Source organism: Schistosoma haematobium, chromosome 2 (genome assembly GCF_000699445.3).
Source record: "Schistosoma haematobium chromosome 2, whole genome shotgun sequence".
Lineage (NCBI taxonomy): Eukaryota > Metazoa > Platyhelminthes > Trematoda > Strigeidida > Schistosomatidae > Schistosoma > Schistosoma haematobium.
The window spans coordinates 42,618,663-42,639,404 of NC_067197.1; the positions used below are offsets into that span (position 1 = coordinate 42,618,663).

General features: G+C 35.7%; 1 protein-coding gene across 1 annotated transcript in view; it reads right to left on the reverse strand.

The window, feature by feature from the left end:
• Positions 1-20,742, reverse strand: part of MS3_00007011 (uncharacterized protein) — a 34,236-nt gene that overhangs the window by 5,074 nt on the left and 8,420 nt on the right. Inside the window, exons 6-14 of the mRNA XM_051215265.1 lie at positions 18,308-18,474; positions 15,411-15,489; positions 13,745-13,990; positions 11,779-11,975; positions 11,054-11,186; positions 7,285-7,501; positions 5,473-5,713; positions 3,662-3,920; positions 1,473-1,703 (exon numbers count right to left, since the gene is read on the reverse strand). Of these exons, the coding sequence (XP_051068467.1) occupies positions 1,473-1,703; positions 3,662-3,920; positions 5,473-5,713; positions 7,285-7,501; positions 11,054-11,186; positions 11,779-11,975; positions 13,745-13,990; positions 15,411-15,489; positions 18,308-18,474 (1,770 nt within the window). The remainder of the gene's footprint in view (positions 1-1,472; positions 1,704-3,661; positions 3,921-5,472; positions 5,714-7,284; positions 7,502-11,053; positions 11,187-11,778; positions 11,976-13,744; positions 13,991-15,410; positions 15,490-18,307; positions 18,475-20,742) is intronic.

Here is a 20,742-nt window from a genome sequence, read left to right on the forward strand (position 1 = left end):
TCTATTGTGAGACTGTAACCCACTTAAGACAATAATGGACGGTGGCGCGATTTCATGGATTGGTTGAAGTTAAACATCAACAACACTGGATGCTAGGCATCTTAGTGGTCTAGTTGTTAGGCGTTCGCGCGCGAGACTGATAGGTCCTGAGTTGGAATCTCACGAGAAGGGATTGTGGATGAGCACTATTGAGGAGTCCTATACTAGGACGAAACGGCTGTCCGGTACTTCTAGGTTTCCCATGCTGGTCTATCTTCAGTTGACTCATGAATTCAACTATAAAAAATATCCGTCAATGGACCGTCACTTGATTTTAAGGACTGACAACGATAATAAAACTTACAAGGATAGCCAATCATAATTAAGACCATCAGGATAAACTGATTTAAGATTCATGGAATAACTAAGAATCTAACTTGTACATGAAGTCAGCATTGATCATGTTGTCCAGGATGACAATGAAAGTTTCTCAGTTATATTCTGTTGCTCCGAGAATGCATGATATGCTTGAATGCTATTACGAGTTCACCTTACTCGGTAAACGGAACGAAGGTCAAAGATACAATTACACGATAGGCTATTCTAACCCGTTGTTCTCAGCCCTACTAACTAGATCAGCATGTCTTGATGAGGCGTAGAGAATGTATTCTACACTCACCCAGAAAATACGGGGTCACTAATCACATAAATCAAGCTTATTTATACAATGATAGAAACGTCCTTGGGAGAGCCACAAAATAGCGTACTAAAAAATCCGTCAACCAATGACAGTCTAGGTTTTTCCGAGTGGGAAATGTAAGCTGTAGGTGAACTAAGCGTCTCTTAGTGCGAAAACATAAAATTCAAATTTTCAGGATAAAATTACAAAATTAGGATCTTTTCCACGTGAATTCTTGGGATCTAACGTCCTCAACAACGTTTTTTACGCGCCTGTTACTCGTAGCGGAGCATAGGCCGCAGACCAGCATTCTCCAACCCACTCTGTCCTGGGCCTTCTTTTCTAGTCCCTCTGCCTGGAGTCCCTCCGGGGGTTACTGTCGGTCTCAAGCCCGGATAAAGGAGGAGGGTTGGGCATGGGGTTAGCGTCCTCATCCCGTAGAAAACTAACTCGCTAAAAAAACGCTAACCAGAAAAAATTATTCAAACCTTTTAAACTCTGCCTTGGGATTCAGAAGGTCTTCATTTAGAAGAACTATGACGCCTCATGATGAAAGCCCCTTCTGACAACCAGAGCAACCATTTATTTAGGAAATCAACAACGTAATAACACTAACATATCCGTTTTGATGTTAATCACATCGTAATAATGTATAAAAAATCTGGATGCAAAAAGAGTCAATGGATCAAAACACTATCATCACTAACAATAATGTAATACAAATACATGTTGGTAGATCTGAACAACTTCACCATCTTCTATTGACACATGAATTTTTCAACAGAAATATATCAAGAATACAAGAATAATTTACCTGTTTAGCATTAATAGCATCATCCATATCAGCTTGCATTACACCAATATCACCTTCAAGACGACGTTTATCATTAGTTAATGTATTCACTTGCATAGTTAATTCACTAACACGTGATTGAGCTTCTTCAAGTTCTGTTTCAGCATGTTTACGTAAACGTTCTAAATTTTCTAATGTACTACGTATTTCTTCAAGTTCATTTGCTAATTGTAAACGTTTATGTTCAGTAATCTAAATATTAAAAAATGTTCAGAAAGAATTGATTAAGCAATAATAATAGGTCAATGATGTTAATTGTAATACTTGGATCAATAAACGTAACGATGACACTAAAGAAGAACGATCTTAAGCTCCAGTGTTATTCAGACAGTATTTGAGGGGGATACTGCTCGAATGCCTAGACCAAGACAGGTGGTTTTCCCAGGGGGCCATAACCGGAGCCTTCGACCTAAAGGTCTGATCCACAAGGCATTAAAGCAACGTTAAGAGATGCAGTTCCATAGAAGCCTATGACCAACATTAGGTTCAAATGCTATATGTTTTCTTAGGATCCTGGAGCCCGTATGGAATGAAGGTTTTACAACTCCCTTATGTGGACTCTCCGTGTCCACCAACCCGATTAAAGCACCGGACATTCGCTTTTCGTCTTCTCAACTTCGTAAACAACAGTAATGCCTCAAGAATGCAGTGAGTAGGACTTCTCTGGTAGGGATTGTATGAACGTGGCTATGTGAGAGCATTGGAAGAGGGAGAGTGATCTCTCCCCACTCTCGGCGGTACCAGGACATTTGAGGGCCGTACCAGAACAGTTTCTAAGTCTAATCAAGTTAAGTAAGGGTCCTGGTGTTTAACTAATAAATTAATGAGTATACTTTGAAATTGGTTGTTCTGGGGGATTCAAACACAGAACTTTGGTAACCAAACAGAATTGTTATAAATAAAATTAAATTGTGGTCAATAGTGAAATCCAAGATGGCCTATTTCAACTTATTTGGAACGTGTCAAATTGATGAATCAGGTTCCTAGTGTTTATATTCACGCTGAGAGACAGTTCACTCAGGATGTATATCTTTCAATAAAATCCAACCATCAACTGAAAAAATATAAACCTTCACATATATCAATGGTACTGCTTCAACATTTTCTCTTAGTTTCTCGAGATCGGTTCTTAAACTTATCCAAACGTAACCAATAGTCCCTCATATGTGATATAAGTACAGCAATACCAACTGATACCGATCAAATAATAAAAGAAAACTGCAATAAGTTTAGCTCTAGGAGACTAATTTGTCACTTATTTGAATGAACACAGCATAGATAAGCAATTTATACTACAAATGAAAACTTTTGTTTAGATCTATCTTAGTTTCAAAACTCGTTTCTTAAGCTTTTTCTACACTTAAGCCTCTAACTGAATGTTAACTGACAAACTATTTAATCATCATTTATAATTCAGGTCTTAATGTGAAATATTGGGCAGCCATCCACAATCTCGCATGCGCGGCTCGAACCCAGGACCTTCAGTCTCGTGCGCTAACGCTTAACTTGTAGACCACTGAGATGGTCGGCATCCAATGATGTTAATGTGTAACTTCAACTAATCCACAAATTTGCGTGACCATCTTTCTACTTGACATCAATTAGCATTACTAAGCAGTCCCCGTATTAGAATGAAACAGCCATCTATTACTTCGAAGTATTCAATGATAGTCTAACATCAATCGATTCATGATCTTAATCAAACAACTTAATAATCTTTGCAACCCTCCCTCACTGATAATTACCTTTAATCTAAGTATATAAAATTGCCGGGCATTATTAGCGACAACCTACTATGGGAGAGAACAAACCAGATCCCAGCGGAGGAAGAAATCAGGAAGAAGCTCTGGAAGTGGATAGGACACACATTGAGGAAAGCACCCAAGTGTGTCACAAGACAAGCCCTCCCATGGAATCCTCAAGGCCAAAGGAAAAGAGGAAGACCAAACAACACATTACACCGGGAAATGGAAATAGACATAAGAAAAGTGAACAAGAATTGGATGGAACTAGAAAAGAAGGCCCAGGACAGAGTGAGTTGGAGAATACTGGTTGGCGGCCTATGCTCCATTAGGAGTAACAAGCGTAAGTAAGTAAGTAATTATATAAAATTGAATATATATACACCTTAAACATTTTGATTTACATACTTGTAAATTATTTTCCGCTGCTTCACGTAGACGACGTTCTTCATCTAAATATGTTTCTAAATCTTTAACACGTTGTGATAAATTTTTATTCTCTTTCATAAGATTTGCATTAGCTTTATTAGCAGTATCTAATTGAATTTCTAATTCAGCTATATTAGATTCATAACGTTTTTTTAAACGTGATAATTCTGATTTATATTTGACTTCCATTTCGGTAATTGTAACAGTTAATTCTTCAATTGTTCTAGTAGTACTTTTTCTGTAAGAAAAAAAAAAGAAAGAGATAACAAATAGTTTCTAATCTAAATTACATCTATTGTTGATGATGTTTATGAATATATTGTTAGTGTCATTACCAACTAGGAGGGTGGAAGGGTACTGTTCTGTGGATGTCGTTTCAGGTCTGAATCTAAGGTACTAGTTGGGATAGTGTGATGCTAGAAGGTGACATCTAGTGGAGTGTTCTGTCGAGGTAGCTTTGGCTGTAGTGGGTAGTGTCGATGGAGAGGAACAGTGGGATCTGCGGCTGCTAACTGGACATTGGATGTGGATGGCTCAGTAATTCACTGAAGCGCAGGTGTTGAACGTCCTGTATGCTGGGTGGACATTGGATTTTGGTGACTCAGAAGGTTGACTGAGCTATGTAGGTCAACGCGCCGTGAACTCGACATTTTAACGGAGAGTGGCACGGCGAGTAGAAACACTACAAAAAACGACAGCTTTAAAGCATGGACGAGTGTGGTATGTGTTACCGATGTCTGTCGACATCAGTAGTATGTATTTTCAATCGAAAGTGCAATGCCTGGTTGCAGAGGGTTAAGAAGATTGAAGAAAGGGAATGAGAACAAAGAATGATTGATGTGACGAAGAAAGAACAATGATATTTCGCAAATGAGTGAGTTATTATCAGGTGATGAACCGTTGTTCAGCATTAAACTAAATCAAATTGTAATCATAGAGGAGTATTATGGAGATTTTAGTAATTTAATAACTGAAATCACGAGCCATTTGAAACTAGACCACCATGGAAAACCTGGAAGCATTGGACGGCGCAAGAGAGTGATAGGTCCTGGGTTCGAAACTCTCGAGGTGGTATCCTGGATGCACACTGCTAAAGAGTCCTATACTAGGATGAAACGGTTGTCCAGTACTTTCAGGTTTTCCATGATGGTCTATCTTTAAATGACTCATGAATTCAACTAATAAATCAAATCAAGTTGATTCAGATAACTGAATTTCGAAGACAACCTTAACAGTAATAAATTAAATGGACTCTTTTTGGAAAGAAATGTAAGGTTAGTTGATGATTGTAACAAATGTATCGATTACAATATATCCTATGATTTTAGAATAACGATTTTTTATAGCAGCTATGTACTGTATGAAGAGAAGAGACAGTGAAATATTTCAGGATGAAATGAAAGAATGATCACATGATCAAGACTACTCATTCCCTCGTTATCTACAATGTTAAATAACGACAGTCATATTGGAGTTTTACTTGACAAATGTTTCATGCCTTTTGATACTTATCATTAGGGTTCATCTACAAACTTCAGGAAGTCTATCCTTCCATAGAGACAACAGTTGGCATCAGTAGAAATTAGCAACAGTTTTAAAGCTTTTGAATGTTCTGTTAAAGAAATCATAGTTGACCGAAACTAGTAGCTCAACGGTTGTCATAGAAATGATTAAGTCTTAAACACCAATATAAATCAATCAATCATGTTTATCAAATCTTGACTGACTCTCTATGGTTTTTTCTGTCTTCATTATTATCTCTTTAATAGAAAAGAAAAAAAACACCTTACCTTAGACTTTCTAATTCTTCATCTCTTTCTCTGAGCCTTTGTTCCATTTCAGATTTCAAATGATTTAATGCAGCTTGTGAAGCTTGATATTTTTGATCCATATCATGTAAAGCTTCTTCAGCATCATGTAAAGCTGAAGCAAGATTATCTCTTTCAGCTTCTAATTGTGATCTTAATGCTTCTAAATCAGTAAGACGACGATTAGCATCACGAAGTGAACTTTTTAATTCTTTGACTTGATCTTGATTAAAAAAGTAAAATAAAATTTAGATAATAGAAAATGAAAATCTTGTTGTTAATAAAAAACAAACAAAAAGTAACTCAGTAGCTAAGTGGATTTGAAGCAGATAGTACTGGGTTCGAGTTCTGGAGTGAACATCAACTCTGAGATGCAGGTAAATCCAGATGACGAGTCCCAAACAGGACAAAACGTACGTCAAAATGGATTCCAGTGCTAGCCACTATCTATCTTTGCTTATCAAGTTTCTGACTTCAGGCAATATTGAAGCAGTCCACAAAGAATGCACACATGTCAATAAGAGACTGATCAATTACAGTCCCAAACATCAATGAGAAGATTCATGTAAGACGATACCATGTGGATTTAAAACTTCATCCAATTACACAAGCAAGTGGCTATCAGAATTCACTGGCTAGGTGGATAACGCGATGGTGTTTGAAGCGCATTGTACTGGGTTTGCGTTTAAAAGTGAACATCAACTCTGAGATGCAGGTACATCCAAACGGGTCGAAATGCGCCTCTTGGGCTCCACTGCTAGCCACTACCCGTCTTTGCTTATAATATAACTTGATTGTTATAACTTTTGACCTGAAATCATCAGTAAATGAACTGATAACCCAGATATACGTGAATTCTAAAACAGAACCTAACCATCTCGAGGCAATTTCTACCATTCTTTATCTATTGTTATGCGTCCACTACTGAAATTCTACAACTGACATAATACTTTGCAACTATTAATGCGATTTATATGAAATTATTCCTAATTGTGTATTTGTTGGGGGGATCCAGAAAACTCGAAAAAAATCCAAGCAAGGTCCTGAAAACACTGAGAATCATCTTATCTAATCAGCGTCTACTAGAAGTTTTGCTAGAAACATCTAAAAAGTGAAAGAGTGACATATCGAGTTTCATATCGGATTATTACATATGCTGCTACTATGTTTAGTAGCATTCCGGAATTCTCCGGAAACACAAAGACATCTAAAATATCATAAAAAGCCTAGATTTTCTGTACATAAATGAAGCTTTGGAATAAACCAATCCTTCCATGTTTCGCGTCTTTTCTTTCGTATTCAAGTCTCTGTGTAGACTTAGCCTGTGGTAGTGGGGAGGTTACTGGAACTGCTTAGGAACCGAATCTAGTGTTCAATTAGAAGACTTATCAAAAACTCCTGTTTATTTAACAGAAAATCATTTCTATTCATTTCATAATATATTCTGGTCGAGATGTTATTTTTCGTGGTATACAACAACTATACTGAGATTAGATGGTGGTTGGAGGTAGTCAACAGGAAACCCTGGACCCGGGTTTCGTGCTACTTGGCACTCGTCAGCAAAGTGTACCTGTAATTTTGAGGGAACTGGTACTGCCTGGAGGATTCGACCTCGTGTCAACCAGCTTCACAGTCAGAGACGTTACCACTGAGCTATCCGAGCCGCGACCGACCTCCTGTAGGACTGAGATGTAATCACAGTTGATTGATCGCCACCCAGTGATCAATCAATTGTAGTTCTATATTGTACCAAATATACAATATTGAATAAAGCCACTAATAATAATAACTCACCATTCATTTGACGATTTTCACGTTCTAATGCATTATTTTTATCAGTTAAATCATTAACTAAACTTTTTAAACGAAGATTTTCACCTTCTAATTGACTATTTTGTGATGTTAATGTATTCACTTCAATTATCAATTCGTCTACACGACGTTGTAATTCAGAAGCTAATGATTCAGCAGCTTTAGCTCGACGAATTAATTCACCATTTTCTAATGAAAGCTAGAAAAAAAGGTATAAATGAAGAGAAAGAGTATGGATCTATTAATGTATATCCAATGAGCATATACACTGTAAACTGAGACTTGTATATTCTTCTAGATATATTATTTTCATCTCAGAAGTTTGGAGAATTATTCTTCAGCTTAGATATCCAGATAACTGGCTTAGAAAATGAAATAGAGTAGTTGAATATGTGTAACTCCACCTGTAGCTCTTCTAGAGTTACTGCCAGTCCCGAAGCCCGGGTAAAGGAGTAGGATTGGGAATGAGGTTAGTGACCCTATCCTGTAGAAAACTAACTCGCTAAAAAAACGCTAACCAGAAAAGTTGAATATGTATAAAGCCACCACTTAAAAGGTTAATCAGTTAACAAAACTTGTTTGTAGGCAAGCCAAGGTAATTCCTCTTGAAACATTAATATCCTATGTATAAGTTTGAATTGTAATTCTTTATGATTGAGAAATACGAACATTACATGCGGATAATATGAGAAAGGGAAAGACAGCCAATTACTCGTATGAGGTTGAACTTCCAAATAAGCGATGTTAATTTTTTGCTTGGAAATGAGTTAGAATTTGAGTTAGAAGCTGACAATCCAATCAATCCATGAAGTTTAGTCACCAGTTTGCATCGATATTTTCTTCATGTTTGAGATTCATGATATGACTAATTTCTGTGCTAAAAGAATTTCAGTACTGATGTGGTTCGAATAATGATGCTATAGGGTCCGTGAAATGTCGCTGAGACCTAGGTAAATCATTCAGCATTTGGGTCACTGAATATCGAGCAGATCATCGATCCCTGTCAGGGTCGAGGACAACCAATGCGCATCAGTTGATCGTATGCCATGGACTGGCCCATGCGGTGGTGGTCTCGCTATCTTCTCTGTACTCATTCTTAATAATATATTTTCATAATAACGTCCATAGTGTTATACGGCCTTCAGAGCAGCCACACTACTTTGATACGTCAAAGGAGTAATCCACATTAGATGCTGATTGCGAGGTATGACTTCGAAGTTAGCTAGTTAGTCACACCATTGTAAATTTCATGATGCATATTTTTTTAATAAAATTCCGCTACACTTAATAGTGCAACCAGATTCTTAGTAAATTATTTCAATATTTGTCTACTCCATTAAAAGCAATATATAGTGTAAAGAGAGACTCCGCCTGGAGCCCCTCTGGGACTACTACCGGCCCCAAGCTAGGATAAGGGAGAAGGGTTGGGTATGGGGTTAGCGAACCCATCCTGTAGAAAACTAACTAGCTAAAAAGCGCTTACCAGAAAAAAGAATTCAAATCACTTAAACCCTGCCTTAGGAGTTAGAAGGTCTTCATTTAGAAGAGTAATGACGTCTCATGATTAAAGCCGAGTTCCTTCGGAAGTCATAAGGCTGATGCTCCTTCTGACAACCAGAGGAATCAATAATTTAGGTACATAGAATGTTCGTACAATGTGGGAGACCAAAAGATTTATATAAATTGCTGCAGAAATGAGAAGATAAAACCTGAAGGTGATTGGAATAGTGTAAGGAATATACTGAACTGGGTTTTTTATCGCATATCTTTAAGTTATGTGAACTGATAAAAATTACTATTACTGATTTTGACTAACTTAGAAATGTACTATGATTTGAGCATAATCTAATTTTTGTCTTCAGTATGAAATTGTCGGGATTGTCAAATTTCATTGAAATAATGAACTGATCTAAATTAGACTACAATTAAGAATCTGAAAGCATTGTATGGTCATTTCATCTTAATATGGGACCCTTCAACAGTGTCTATTTTTGATTACATCACCCGAAAATGAATCCATGATCTTCAGTTTCGCGTGTGGATGCCTAATTTTCAACGTTTTGGGTTTCCGTTATTAACTATTTAATCTGGTATTTTCTTTAACACATCGATTACCTCAATTATCACTGATCGTTAAAAAAACCATTTCAACTGTTCTGGAGACGTATATTCTTTTTGGTGAAGTTTTGTTCTCTGAACTGGATGGTTTGGTCGTAAAGCTTTGATTGTTCTTTTGAACGACATCATCAGCACAAACTTCAGATAGGACGATGAAAGCTCCACAACCATACCATCCAGTTCAGAGAACAAAACTCCATCAAAATCATCCACCTGAGCTACAAATCTTCACCATCTCAAAACATATATTCTTTGCTTAATGACTTGAGTTTGCTTCATTGATCAGTAAACAAGTAATATAGTGTATTGGTATCTCTTAAGCGCTATAGCTAAGAGTTATTTTGTGAGAATTTACGACCATTTTATGTTAAGTAACAAATTAGACAGCCATGACTAAACTTTTGGTTGCGGATAGGATAAACTACTATCTTGTCCAAATTTAAGTAATATAAATTAGTACTCTAAAATTAACTTTAAGTAATCACAATGTACTAGGTTTGACTTCAACTAGTAGTACATAATGAACTGAAATTCATGCTTGACATAAATATATTAAATACTATTGTTTATTTCTTCGTACTATTGTCAGAGAAGTTACCATTAAGTTATTTTGAGTACAAATACCTACCTTAACAATTAGATTATTCTAATCAGTTCAGTAACATACAATTAACCATCAGATATCAGTGTATCAGATGACTATTATATTGGCTTCAGATGATTACTATTGTTCTAAATGTTCAACTTCTGTTTATATCCTTGTCCTTTGAAATTGAGATTTAGTTAAAGCATATTTACCCAGTAGTTTACAGGATTATGATAAAAGCAAAGTTGTTCTTCTTTCATTAAAGAAACTGCGTACAAATGAAACAAAGAGCTTGTTAAAATCTATGATGCCCCCAAATGCCCTGGTACGACTGAGAGTTGAGAGAGTTTGTTCTTCCTCTCGAAATGCTCTCACATCGCCACGAGTATATACAGTCATTGACAGGGAAGTTCTACCCATTGACTTCTCGTGGCATTACTGTTGTTTACGAATTCGAGAGGACGAAAAGCGAATGTCCAACGCATTAACCATGTTGGTGGACACGGAGAGTCTACCTAGGGGAATTGCAAGACCCTCATTCCAAACTAATGGTGTACATGAGCTCCACGATCCTAAAGAAAAAAATAGCGTATGAACCAATCGTTGGTCACCGGATACCATGATACTGCATCTCTTAACGTTGCTCCACTGCCATGTGGACCAGACCTTTAGGTCGAAGGCTCCGTGTGTGGCTCCCTAAGAAAATCACCTGTCTTGGTTTGCGAATCCGGGCAGTATCACAGGTGCACATTTCTACCAATATTTATGTGTTCAAATGAATAAATACTCTATAGTTAGGTTGAAATATAACTTAAAATGCCTGCATAAATATGACAGTTATAGATAATTTGTTGGGTAGCTTGTTTTGACCAACGTTCCATGATTTTTAGTACTTCTTACTTAAACATACTTGCAGCACTAAGATCTACTGATCTCAAAGTGATTCGAATCTACATTTGTCAGTCTTTGATCCTAAGATAGTTATATTCCAATTAATACATCATAAGAAGTTCAAATACAATAATCATTTACTGAAAACTAACTTACGCTCTCTATTTCAGACTGTAAATCTTTAATTTCCAATGTTAACTTTGTTTTAAGTTTTTCTAATGATACCGCTTTTAATCGTTCTCTTTCTGCAGTATCTTCAAGTTCCGTTATTCTCATAGTTAATTTCCTCCTAAAACGAAAAAAAAAATTTTAAAGCAATAATGGGTAGTGACTAGCAGTGGAATCCAAGACGCGCGTTTCGTCCTAATTGGGACTCGTCAACTGGCCATGCGTATACAATCACTGCCAGAGAAGTCCTACTCACTACCTTCTCGTTGCGCAGGTGTTATTTACGAAATTGAGAGGACGAAAAGCGAATGTCCGGCGCTTTAATCGAATTGGTGGACACGGAGCTTCCACCTAGAGGAGTTGAATAACCCTGATTCCAAACCAATGGTGTATATGGGCTCCAGGACCCTAAGGGAAAAATGGTATATGAACCTAATGTTGGTCACCGGCTACCATGGAACCACATCTCCTGACGTTGCTCCACTGCCATGTGGATCAGACCTTCAGGTCAAAGGCTCCGATTGCGGCCCCTCAGTAAAACCACTTGCTTCGGTCTAGGCACCCGAGCAGTATCCCAGCCCACATACAAGTCGAATGATTTATATGGCGCATATCTATTTGGTTCTTCCTTGTACCAATGTTTATATGTTTAAATAAATAAATAAGTCAAGTCAACATAAAGTACTTTACCATTATTAAAAGACTTAACGTACTTCATTTCCTCGAATTCTTCTGTTTTACTCATAAGTTCGCGTTCAAACTTAGATTTTAATGCAGCAATATCAGCGTTAAACTTAGATACTTGACTACGCAAATTACTGGCCTCTTCACTTTCCTCATCATATTTAGCCTGTAAATTATCATAATCCATTTGAAGTGATGTAAGCTGAGCTTGAAGATTGAAACGATTCTAAAAGATGAATAGAAAAATATAATGAAAATAATCTTTAGTTTAGTTAGAAGTAGTCGATATGAAATTCGAACTGATAACTTCGTGGTACTGTATCATCTTTCCAATAATCGACAAACCGATTCATCTGGAAAACACTTGCCATTTTAGTTAACATTATAGATCAACAGTTTTAGCTTTATGAACACAAGAGTGGATCAAGTCAGTGAATCTTACTTACTTACTTACTTACTTACTTACGCCTGTCACCAGCACTCGCGAAGGAGCATACGCCGCAAACCACCATTCTCCATATAATCCTGTCCTGGGAAATCCTTTCCAGTTGTCATTCATCCGTTTCATATCTGCCTCTATTTCCCGACGTAATATGTTCTTCGACCTTCCTCTTTTCCGCTTCGCTTCAGAATTCCAAGTTACAGATTGCCTCGTGATGTAGTTTGATGATTTGCGCAATGTATGTCCTATCCACTTACAACGTCTTTCCCTATTTTCCTCTTCGGCTGAAAGCTGGTTTGTTCTATCCCACAGTAGGCTGTTGCTGATGGTATCAAGTCAACGGACATTGAGTATCTTGCGTAGACAATTATTTATAAATACTTGTATCTGCTTGATGATGGTTATGGTAGTTATCCACGTTTCAGCTCCCTACAATATAACTAACTGTCTTCACGTTCGCATTTAAGATTCTGACTTTGATATTGGTTGAAAGTTGTTTTGAGTCCCATATTTTCTTCAATTGTAGGAATGCGGCCCTTGCTTTGCTAATCCTCACCTTTACGTCTGTATCAGATCCGTCTTTGTCATCGATGATGCATCCCAGTGACGTTAAGGATTCAACATCTTCCAGAATTTCGCCATCAGGTGTGAGTGAGTTGGTGTTCTCGGTGTTGTATTTGAGGACCTTGTTTTTTCCTTTGTGTATATTGAGACCTACTGATGCAGAGGCTGCTGCTGCTGCACTAGTTATTCTCATCTGCATTTGTTCGTGTGTATGAGACAGGAGTCAGTAAATCTATCATTTTATTAATGCTAAACTTATTCATCATGCTTGAAATGCTTCAAATCAATGGTTGGTTAAAATATCACGTGATAGGGTGCACCAATTGACTATTGATAACCTAACACATCACTATCATCTTTGCAGAAGTCTCAATCAAGAAATTTATTGAGTGTATAGTACAATGTAGTATATGTATCTTTGTATTTAAGTTGTAGATGAGACTATAATTTATGGACGACCTAAAAGCGATGCTAGTCGGACTTTGAGAGTGTTCACCTAATAATTAGGACCAAACGAAGGTGATGAACCAGTGTGTGAGGAATTAGAATTATGATTTACAGTTGATGGTTAAGGTTAAGAATTAGATTTACGGTTTTTCATCACGAACCGATATCAACTATAATGCCAAAACTCTATTGAACCAAATGGATGTGTGAATATTGCGTCAAAATCCGAGACCTTTTATTCTTAAATCTGATTGGTTCGTCCACAAATGAAAGTCTCGCTTCCAAAACCTTCTACCCTTAATCTGATTGGTTCATTCACAAATTATAGTCTCACTTCCGAAACCTGCTACCCTTAATCTGATTGGTTCGTCTACAAACTATAGTCTCGCTTCCGAAACCTGCTATCTTTAATCTGATTGGTTCGTCTATAAATTGTAGTTTCATTGAAACAATCGAAAACTTCAAGATGATATTCATGATCTATAAGTGAATAGTTGAAATTCTTTAAAGAAATAAATCAATATAAAAAAAATTGGATTTACTTTAGCTTCATCATCTAAAGATCGTTTTAAATCATCTACTTGACTTTCAAGAGATGATTTGGCTTTAGAATAATTTAAAATTTGTGCTTCATAATCTTGATTAATATGTAATAATTCAAAATTTTCTGATGTTAATCTTGATTTTGCATTATTTAATTCAGTTAATTGTCTTTGTAAATCATCTGTTAATGATTTTAAACGATTTAATTGACTATCCAATCCTTCTAATTTTGATTCAGCTGATTGCTAGAAAAGTTAAAAAGTAAAAAAAAAAAACAGAATAAAACTTCATTGATGTTTATAACTTCAAAGTTCTTCAATAACACACATGTTTAGAATAAATTCGAGTGCCTGAACTGAAACGGGGGTGTTCAAACTGAAGCAGAAGTGCTCAAACCGTAGTAGGAGTATCCAAACCGGAGATATCTTCTGATTGTTTATCGATAAATACGATTACTAACCTTCAACATATAATACACTGTCTTTTCAAATTCTTTCATTTTAAAAAGATATATCATAGATACTTCCATTTAAATACCATTGTATAGTACTTAATTATCAGGATGTATCAAGTGTTATATTGTCATGCCTTCCAAGTAACCGAATTCTTTTTGTTAATTGGATTCAGTAAGAAACTTAGTTGGTATGCATCTCTTATATTATGGAGAGCATATTTTAATGGCTTAAACTACTTTTAATATTCATACTTGAGGATGTATTCTCTGAAACTTTACAAGTGACCAACAATCTACGACCATAGTGTACACATCGAGTATACTTAGTTTGAAAGTATCTAATTAAAGGGAATGAGATAGAGACTCTTTTCAAACAGACCTCCGTGTTTATTGGCAATCAAAATGGTGTACTTGTAATTGTTATGTCTAGAGCATAGATTCTTAATAATATTACGTACAACTAGAATATTCAAACGTTAGAACCCTTCAAGCTTCTTAGAGCTTCCCGTGAGTTCATCTATGGGCCGTCCTCACAGTAATATATCAATGAGTACAAAGATAATTTTCTGGTGACTTGTGAGCTGACGTAAGTCGCTAATTTAGAAATCTATGTTTTCTACACTAAGATGTTACGAATATAGGTCATTTCCATTGTAAACAACTTATTTATAACATAGTATATCCAATCTAGTGTCTGTTACTATGTTAGGCCCATACACCTTATTCTAGCTTCTGGATAGGCCAATCTATTCATTCTACTTGAGTCACATTTTGACCTTGTTAATTAAACTCTTATATACCTCGACTGGTTTTAGATGAGCGTATGTGTGTGCACATCTTGTCCTACTCACCATATTGTCTGTAACCTATTTTTATTTGGCTATAAATATTGATTAATGATTGATAAGATAGAGTTAGCTGACAAGCCTTCTCCACCGCATATCGTTTCGTATCACCCTCTTTTCTCCGCTTCATCTCTCTGAATGCTTGTCCAAATCAATGAATGCACAAAATATGTGTAATCGAAAATACATTCTTGTCTTTAATTTATTTAATTCCGTTATTCCCTAACGCGATTCAAGTCGATAAATATGTACGAGAATAGCCAGGATGAATATTTTGACAATAATCATTTATACGATCTAATTGAAGTCAGATCCCGGGCCACTAAATCGCTTAGTACCAATTATATTTCATATCATTTTACTGACCTTAGCTTTTAGTGCACCATCTAATTGTCCTAGAACATTATCCACTTCCATGATCAAGTGACTTTTGTCCTTTTCAGCTCTATATAAAGTAAAGAAAAAGTTTACTATGAGTTGAATGATCCATTAAACACAGAAAATTCTAGGATAAGGATAAATAAAACCATAAAATAAAATGATCATATAAGCAAAGTTGGATAGTGGTTAGCAGTGGAATCCAGTTTAAAGCGCGTTTCGTCCTATTCGGGACTCGTCAGCTAGATGTATCTTCATCCCTGAGTTGATGTTCATTCTCAGACTCGAACCCAGTAATATTCGCTTCAAACGACATCGCATTCTTCACTTAGCTACTGAATCCTAATAGCCACTTGCTTGTTTCATGTTAATATCAACCTATAATATTTTCAAAAGTTTCAATCACTTTTTTGATAGAGTACTGATAGCCACGTGCTTGTGTGATGGGGTGAAATTAAATTCATTTGGTGCTGTTTACTTGTATCGTCCCATTATTATAGGATGAAAGGCGTATCAAACTGGATCCCACTGCTAGCCACTATCCATCTTTGCTTATAATGCTTGTGACTTGAGGCAATATCAAGGCAGTCCTCACAGTATGCATATATACCAACAAGAAACTGATCAATTTCAGTCTTAAACAACAATGAGAAGATACAAGTAGACAATACCATGTAAAATTATCTTATTTTGAGTGAAATTGTACACTATCGTACAAATATTTGATGTCTGTTAAACATAAAATCCCAAATAAGATCAAATAGTTTTCATTCTTAACTAAAGCTTTAGATTTGTATACTAACTATGCTATTTTACAACACTATTTGTCGGTAGATGACTATTAAACTAACACATATGCACTATGCTGTTCAGAATCAGTTTACAAAGGAGTCGAATTCATTTTATCGAAGACATACTTCACTTTAGTATTAACGTATGCATACTAATCCAGGGTGTTCGTTTAACCTCTAGACCACTGGGTCAGCATCCAATTATGTTAATGTCTAATCCCAATCAATCCAGTGGTTCCAGGTTTTCAATGGTGGTTTCATGATCTCAATCAAAAACTTCTCTTTATCATTTTGCTTAACATAGTCCTTTTATCATTGCCTATTTTTATGACAAGTGGAAAAAACCGAAAATCGAAATCTCTGAAAGCGATCTTTTATCTATTTGATCTACAAATAGTCTTTTCTAGTTAAAAGCTAATAGAATAGACGGCTTCAATGTGCATTAGTTGCTTTTCTTGCTCTTGCAGACTAAGATGTATTGATCGTGTGAAATGTAATCTTCCTGTATCTTTATATGACTATCAAATGATGATTAGGAAACAAACAGAAGATTTATTACTAAAGATTATTTCAGTTCTGATCACTTAAACCTACTGAAAATTCCATTTGAGATTATCTACAGTAATAAATAGACTGGTGTATAGGTAATATAAATCAGAAACCCTGTACCCAGAATAATCTTCAAGATGTTTACTTTGTACATTGTTATGCTCTTAATTCTAATTTAGATATAAAACATCTGTGATGTCCTTCATCCTCAGTTATAATCCAATCATAACTACTTGATTACTATTTAGCTCTTGGAATTACTTGTTTATCTATAACATTATATCCTATTAATACTTCGAAAAACCACAAATTCACTAATGATTAGTATGTCATTAACATCTAATATCTCTAGCTGGTGTTATTCTTGACCCCAGTAGGAAACATTCCCTATTCTATTACAGTTACTAACAAAATGACTGGAAAAACGTTTCAGTCTTCTTTATTTATTTCCCCTTTGCCAGAATATTTGCAGATTACTCAATCTTTCATTCTGCAATTAGATTCATTTGTAGTACTTTTCTGTGCCAAATGATATTATTTTGTTTGGTGAAGACTCTGTTAAAATGCAGTCTTTTAGTAGCACTGAGCAATAATGCCAGAATGTTTGGAATGCGTTTCTCTCCCTCTAAATGCAAGTTGTTGCATCAGGACTGGTCTGCGTCAACACCTGAACTAAGGATAGGGAGTGAAGTAGTCGAACGCATTGATGACTTCACTTATCTTGGAATTATGATCAGCCCTAATGGGTTGGTGTATGAAGAAATCTCAGCATGGATTCGAAAAGCTCATTTCGCTTTTGCCAACTTACGTCACCCATGGTGATGGCGAGATATCCGTCTATCAATAAAAGGACGAGTATACTGCACGGCAGTCCGTTCTGTTCTACTTGACGGCTGTGAAACATGGCCATTAAGAGTAGAAGACACTCGTAAGCTACTAATATTTGACCACAGATGCCTTAGAAATATTGCTGGTGTCTGCTGGGATCACCGGGTAAGTAATAGTGAGGTTAGATGCAGGGTATTAAGGAATGATGGTAAATCAGTTGATGAGGTTGTGAATCTTCATGGACTGAGATGGTTGGGCCATGTGTTGCGTATACCTGAACACCGATTACCACAACGCGCAATGCTGACTAGTGCTGGGGTCCGCGTGACTATCGTAACCAATGATTGTAGACTGTGGGTGGCATGGTTGAGAATCGATCACAATTGTGTAGGTGTATAAACTCTCTGTCTTCCCTTAAACGATGAGATTAAAATCGCTTCATATCTTTCTTTCTATGAACTAATTATTACTACATCCTCATATGCAAAATCATTCTTTTATATATTACCACCACTGAACTAACTATTTCTATGTATTCGATGTTCATCTTGTTGTGCTAATGAGTGAAGTGTGGCAACTTGGACCGATGGATATATGTGCCTGGTCCAACGTTTTAGCTGACTGATTGACTTTTCTATGTCTTAAAACATAATCTGTACAATATTGTCTTTTATTTCCAAAAAGAAAAAAAATAAGTATTCAAACAAGATAACTTACTTTCCTTTTTGTTTTTGTAAATTCTCAACTTCTAATGCTAATTCATTCAATGCTGTTTGATGTCGACGTCTCATTGATGTTTCAGCTAATTCAAGTGATGCATTAGCATTTTCTAAATCTTTACGTAGTTTATTAATTTCCATTTCACGACGTTTTAATAATTCTTGCTGTTATAAAATAGAAAAAGTATTATTCAATGTTAATCACTTGATGTCAAGTAGTTATTCCATAACTACTACAGGTTTAAAATAAATCTAAGAAAAGAAATAAGGGAAATCATCCTCTGTATGATGTAGTTGAAATCTAATGGTTATATCTAGAGCTTAGATACTTAATATACCGGAGCATAAAATGAGCACTCGAACGGTGTCAATTATGGTATACAGGGGGGGGGTATTAGCATTTGTCAAATAGGGAAGTTCCACATATAGATTCTGGAATATTCTACCGAAAAAGATGATTGGATGGAATATCTTTGGCTCTTTCTGAACTTCTTAAAGCTTCCTCAAGTTCACTTATGAACTGTCCTTACACTAATCTTGTCAAAAGCGACAAAATCTAAATTTGAAGTTTTCCAAATCAAGTAAGTTGATTGTTGAACTCGTGGAAAATTTGTACATCAAAACAGTCCTTAGAACTAAACACATCATTAAATATCATATACATGGGAGTATTCTATTAGTCAACATATAGAGGTCTCCATATCAACTATTAAGTTCTCAACTATTGTATTGTGGTATACAGTCTTCAATTTATATTGACTAATCACTATTCAATAGCAATACTAGTAGCTCAGCGGTAATGTTTCAAACTGTAAAGTTGATCTATACGAGCTTTAATCCTATAGTGAGCATCAATTTTTCCAAGATTCCAGGTATTCTTTACTAACGAGCATCAAAAACCATAGAGTCTAGGTCGATGAAGTCACTGATAAGTGGAGTGAGTCATGTTGGCAGATGTAGACTACCTGATTGGAATCCGCAAGACGATAGCAACTGATGGTTAGAGACCTTGAATGATATGGCTTAAAATCGTTTGCGTTGGCGCAGGTGCATCCACTCTTTGTGTTCTCTCAAATTCTAATCTTCTGAATTCTGCATATCCCTTTTTTTCTCCTTCCAAATTTATTTCACTGGATTATACTCCTTGAATAACATCAGACTCTAATCTCTCTGATTATTGCTTATGCTTTTACTACCTCTACCACTATGGGATTTGAATCGATAATTGTATCTCTGTGCTAATGTGGTAGGGCTACTTGAATTGATGTGCGTACGTACAAAGTTCTACGTTGTTACTGACTGACTGACTATGTGTTTTACCAAGTAACTATAACCACCTGATAGATTTCAATGGTCGTCAAGATCATTAATGAAGTCCTTAACTTAAGCTTAATGGTTCTTATATTCATTTTTATAAACGTTATGATGAAAGAACAAGTACTTATGCTGGAAACAACAGAAGAAGAAAAGAAAAACTAACTAATTGGATAAACAGTTACCATGACAATGTTTATCTTCTATATTGATGTATCTGGGAATAAGTTTGAGTATAAATTATATGACATTTAGGTGTTGATAGTAGTGACAATTATAAGAACAACACTGATAATATAACATTGTTAAACAACCTAATAGAGAACAAAAATGTAAATATACACTCAATACTACTAATTATCTAATAAAATATCTATATATAGAGAGGGGGGGTTGGTAATAAGTAGTAAACTAATCACTAACTAATCTTACCACATTCTCAGTTATCATCTGAATAAAAAGTAGATAATTTTTTTATTAGTAAATATGAGAATAGAAGAAAAAGAAAAAATATACCGTACAAGGGTATTTGAATGTTTTAGATGATGGAGAAGATTTATAGTTTAAATAGATAACATTCATGGAGTTTTATTTCTTTGAACTGACCAAACTATCTAGTTCAGAGAACCAAACTCTATCAAAAAAGTGATTGAAACTTTTGAAAATATTACAGGTTGATATTAACATGAAACAAGCAAATGGCTATTAGGATTCAGTAGCTAAGTGAAGAATGCGATGTCGTTTGAAGCGAATATTACTGGGTTCGAGTCCGAGAATGAACATCAACTCAGGGATGAAGATACATCTAGCTGACGAGTCCCGAATAGGACGAAACGCGCTTTAAACTGGATTCCACTGCTAACCACTATCCATATTTGCTTAAATACGAATGAAAAGCTTAAATATCTATTCATTTATGCTTTTCTTATAACGAATAAAGTAATTTGAACTAATTGTAATAGAATAAGATGTGCTATTTATTAAATTCTTTGATGTTGTTTGACATTTACTCTACTGTTTAACTTGCTCTTCAACTTGATTCATAGAAATATTTGTGAATTGAGTACTGAACTACATAAAGATAGAAGATTATTGGTGAAACCTTAGAACATCCACCAT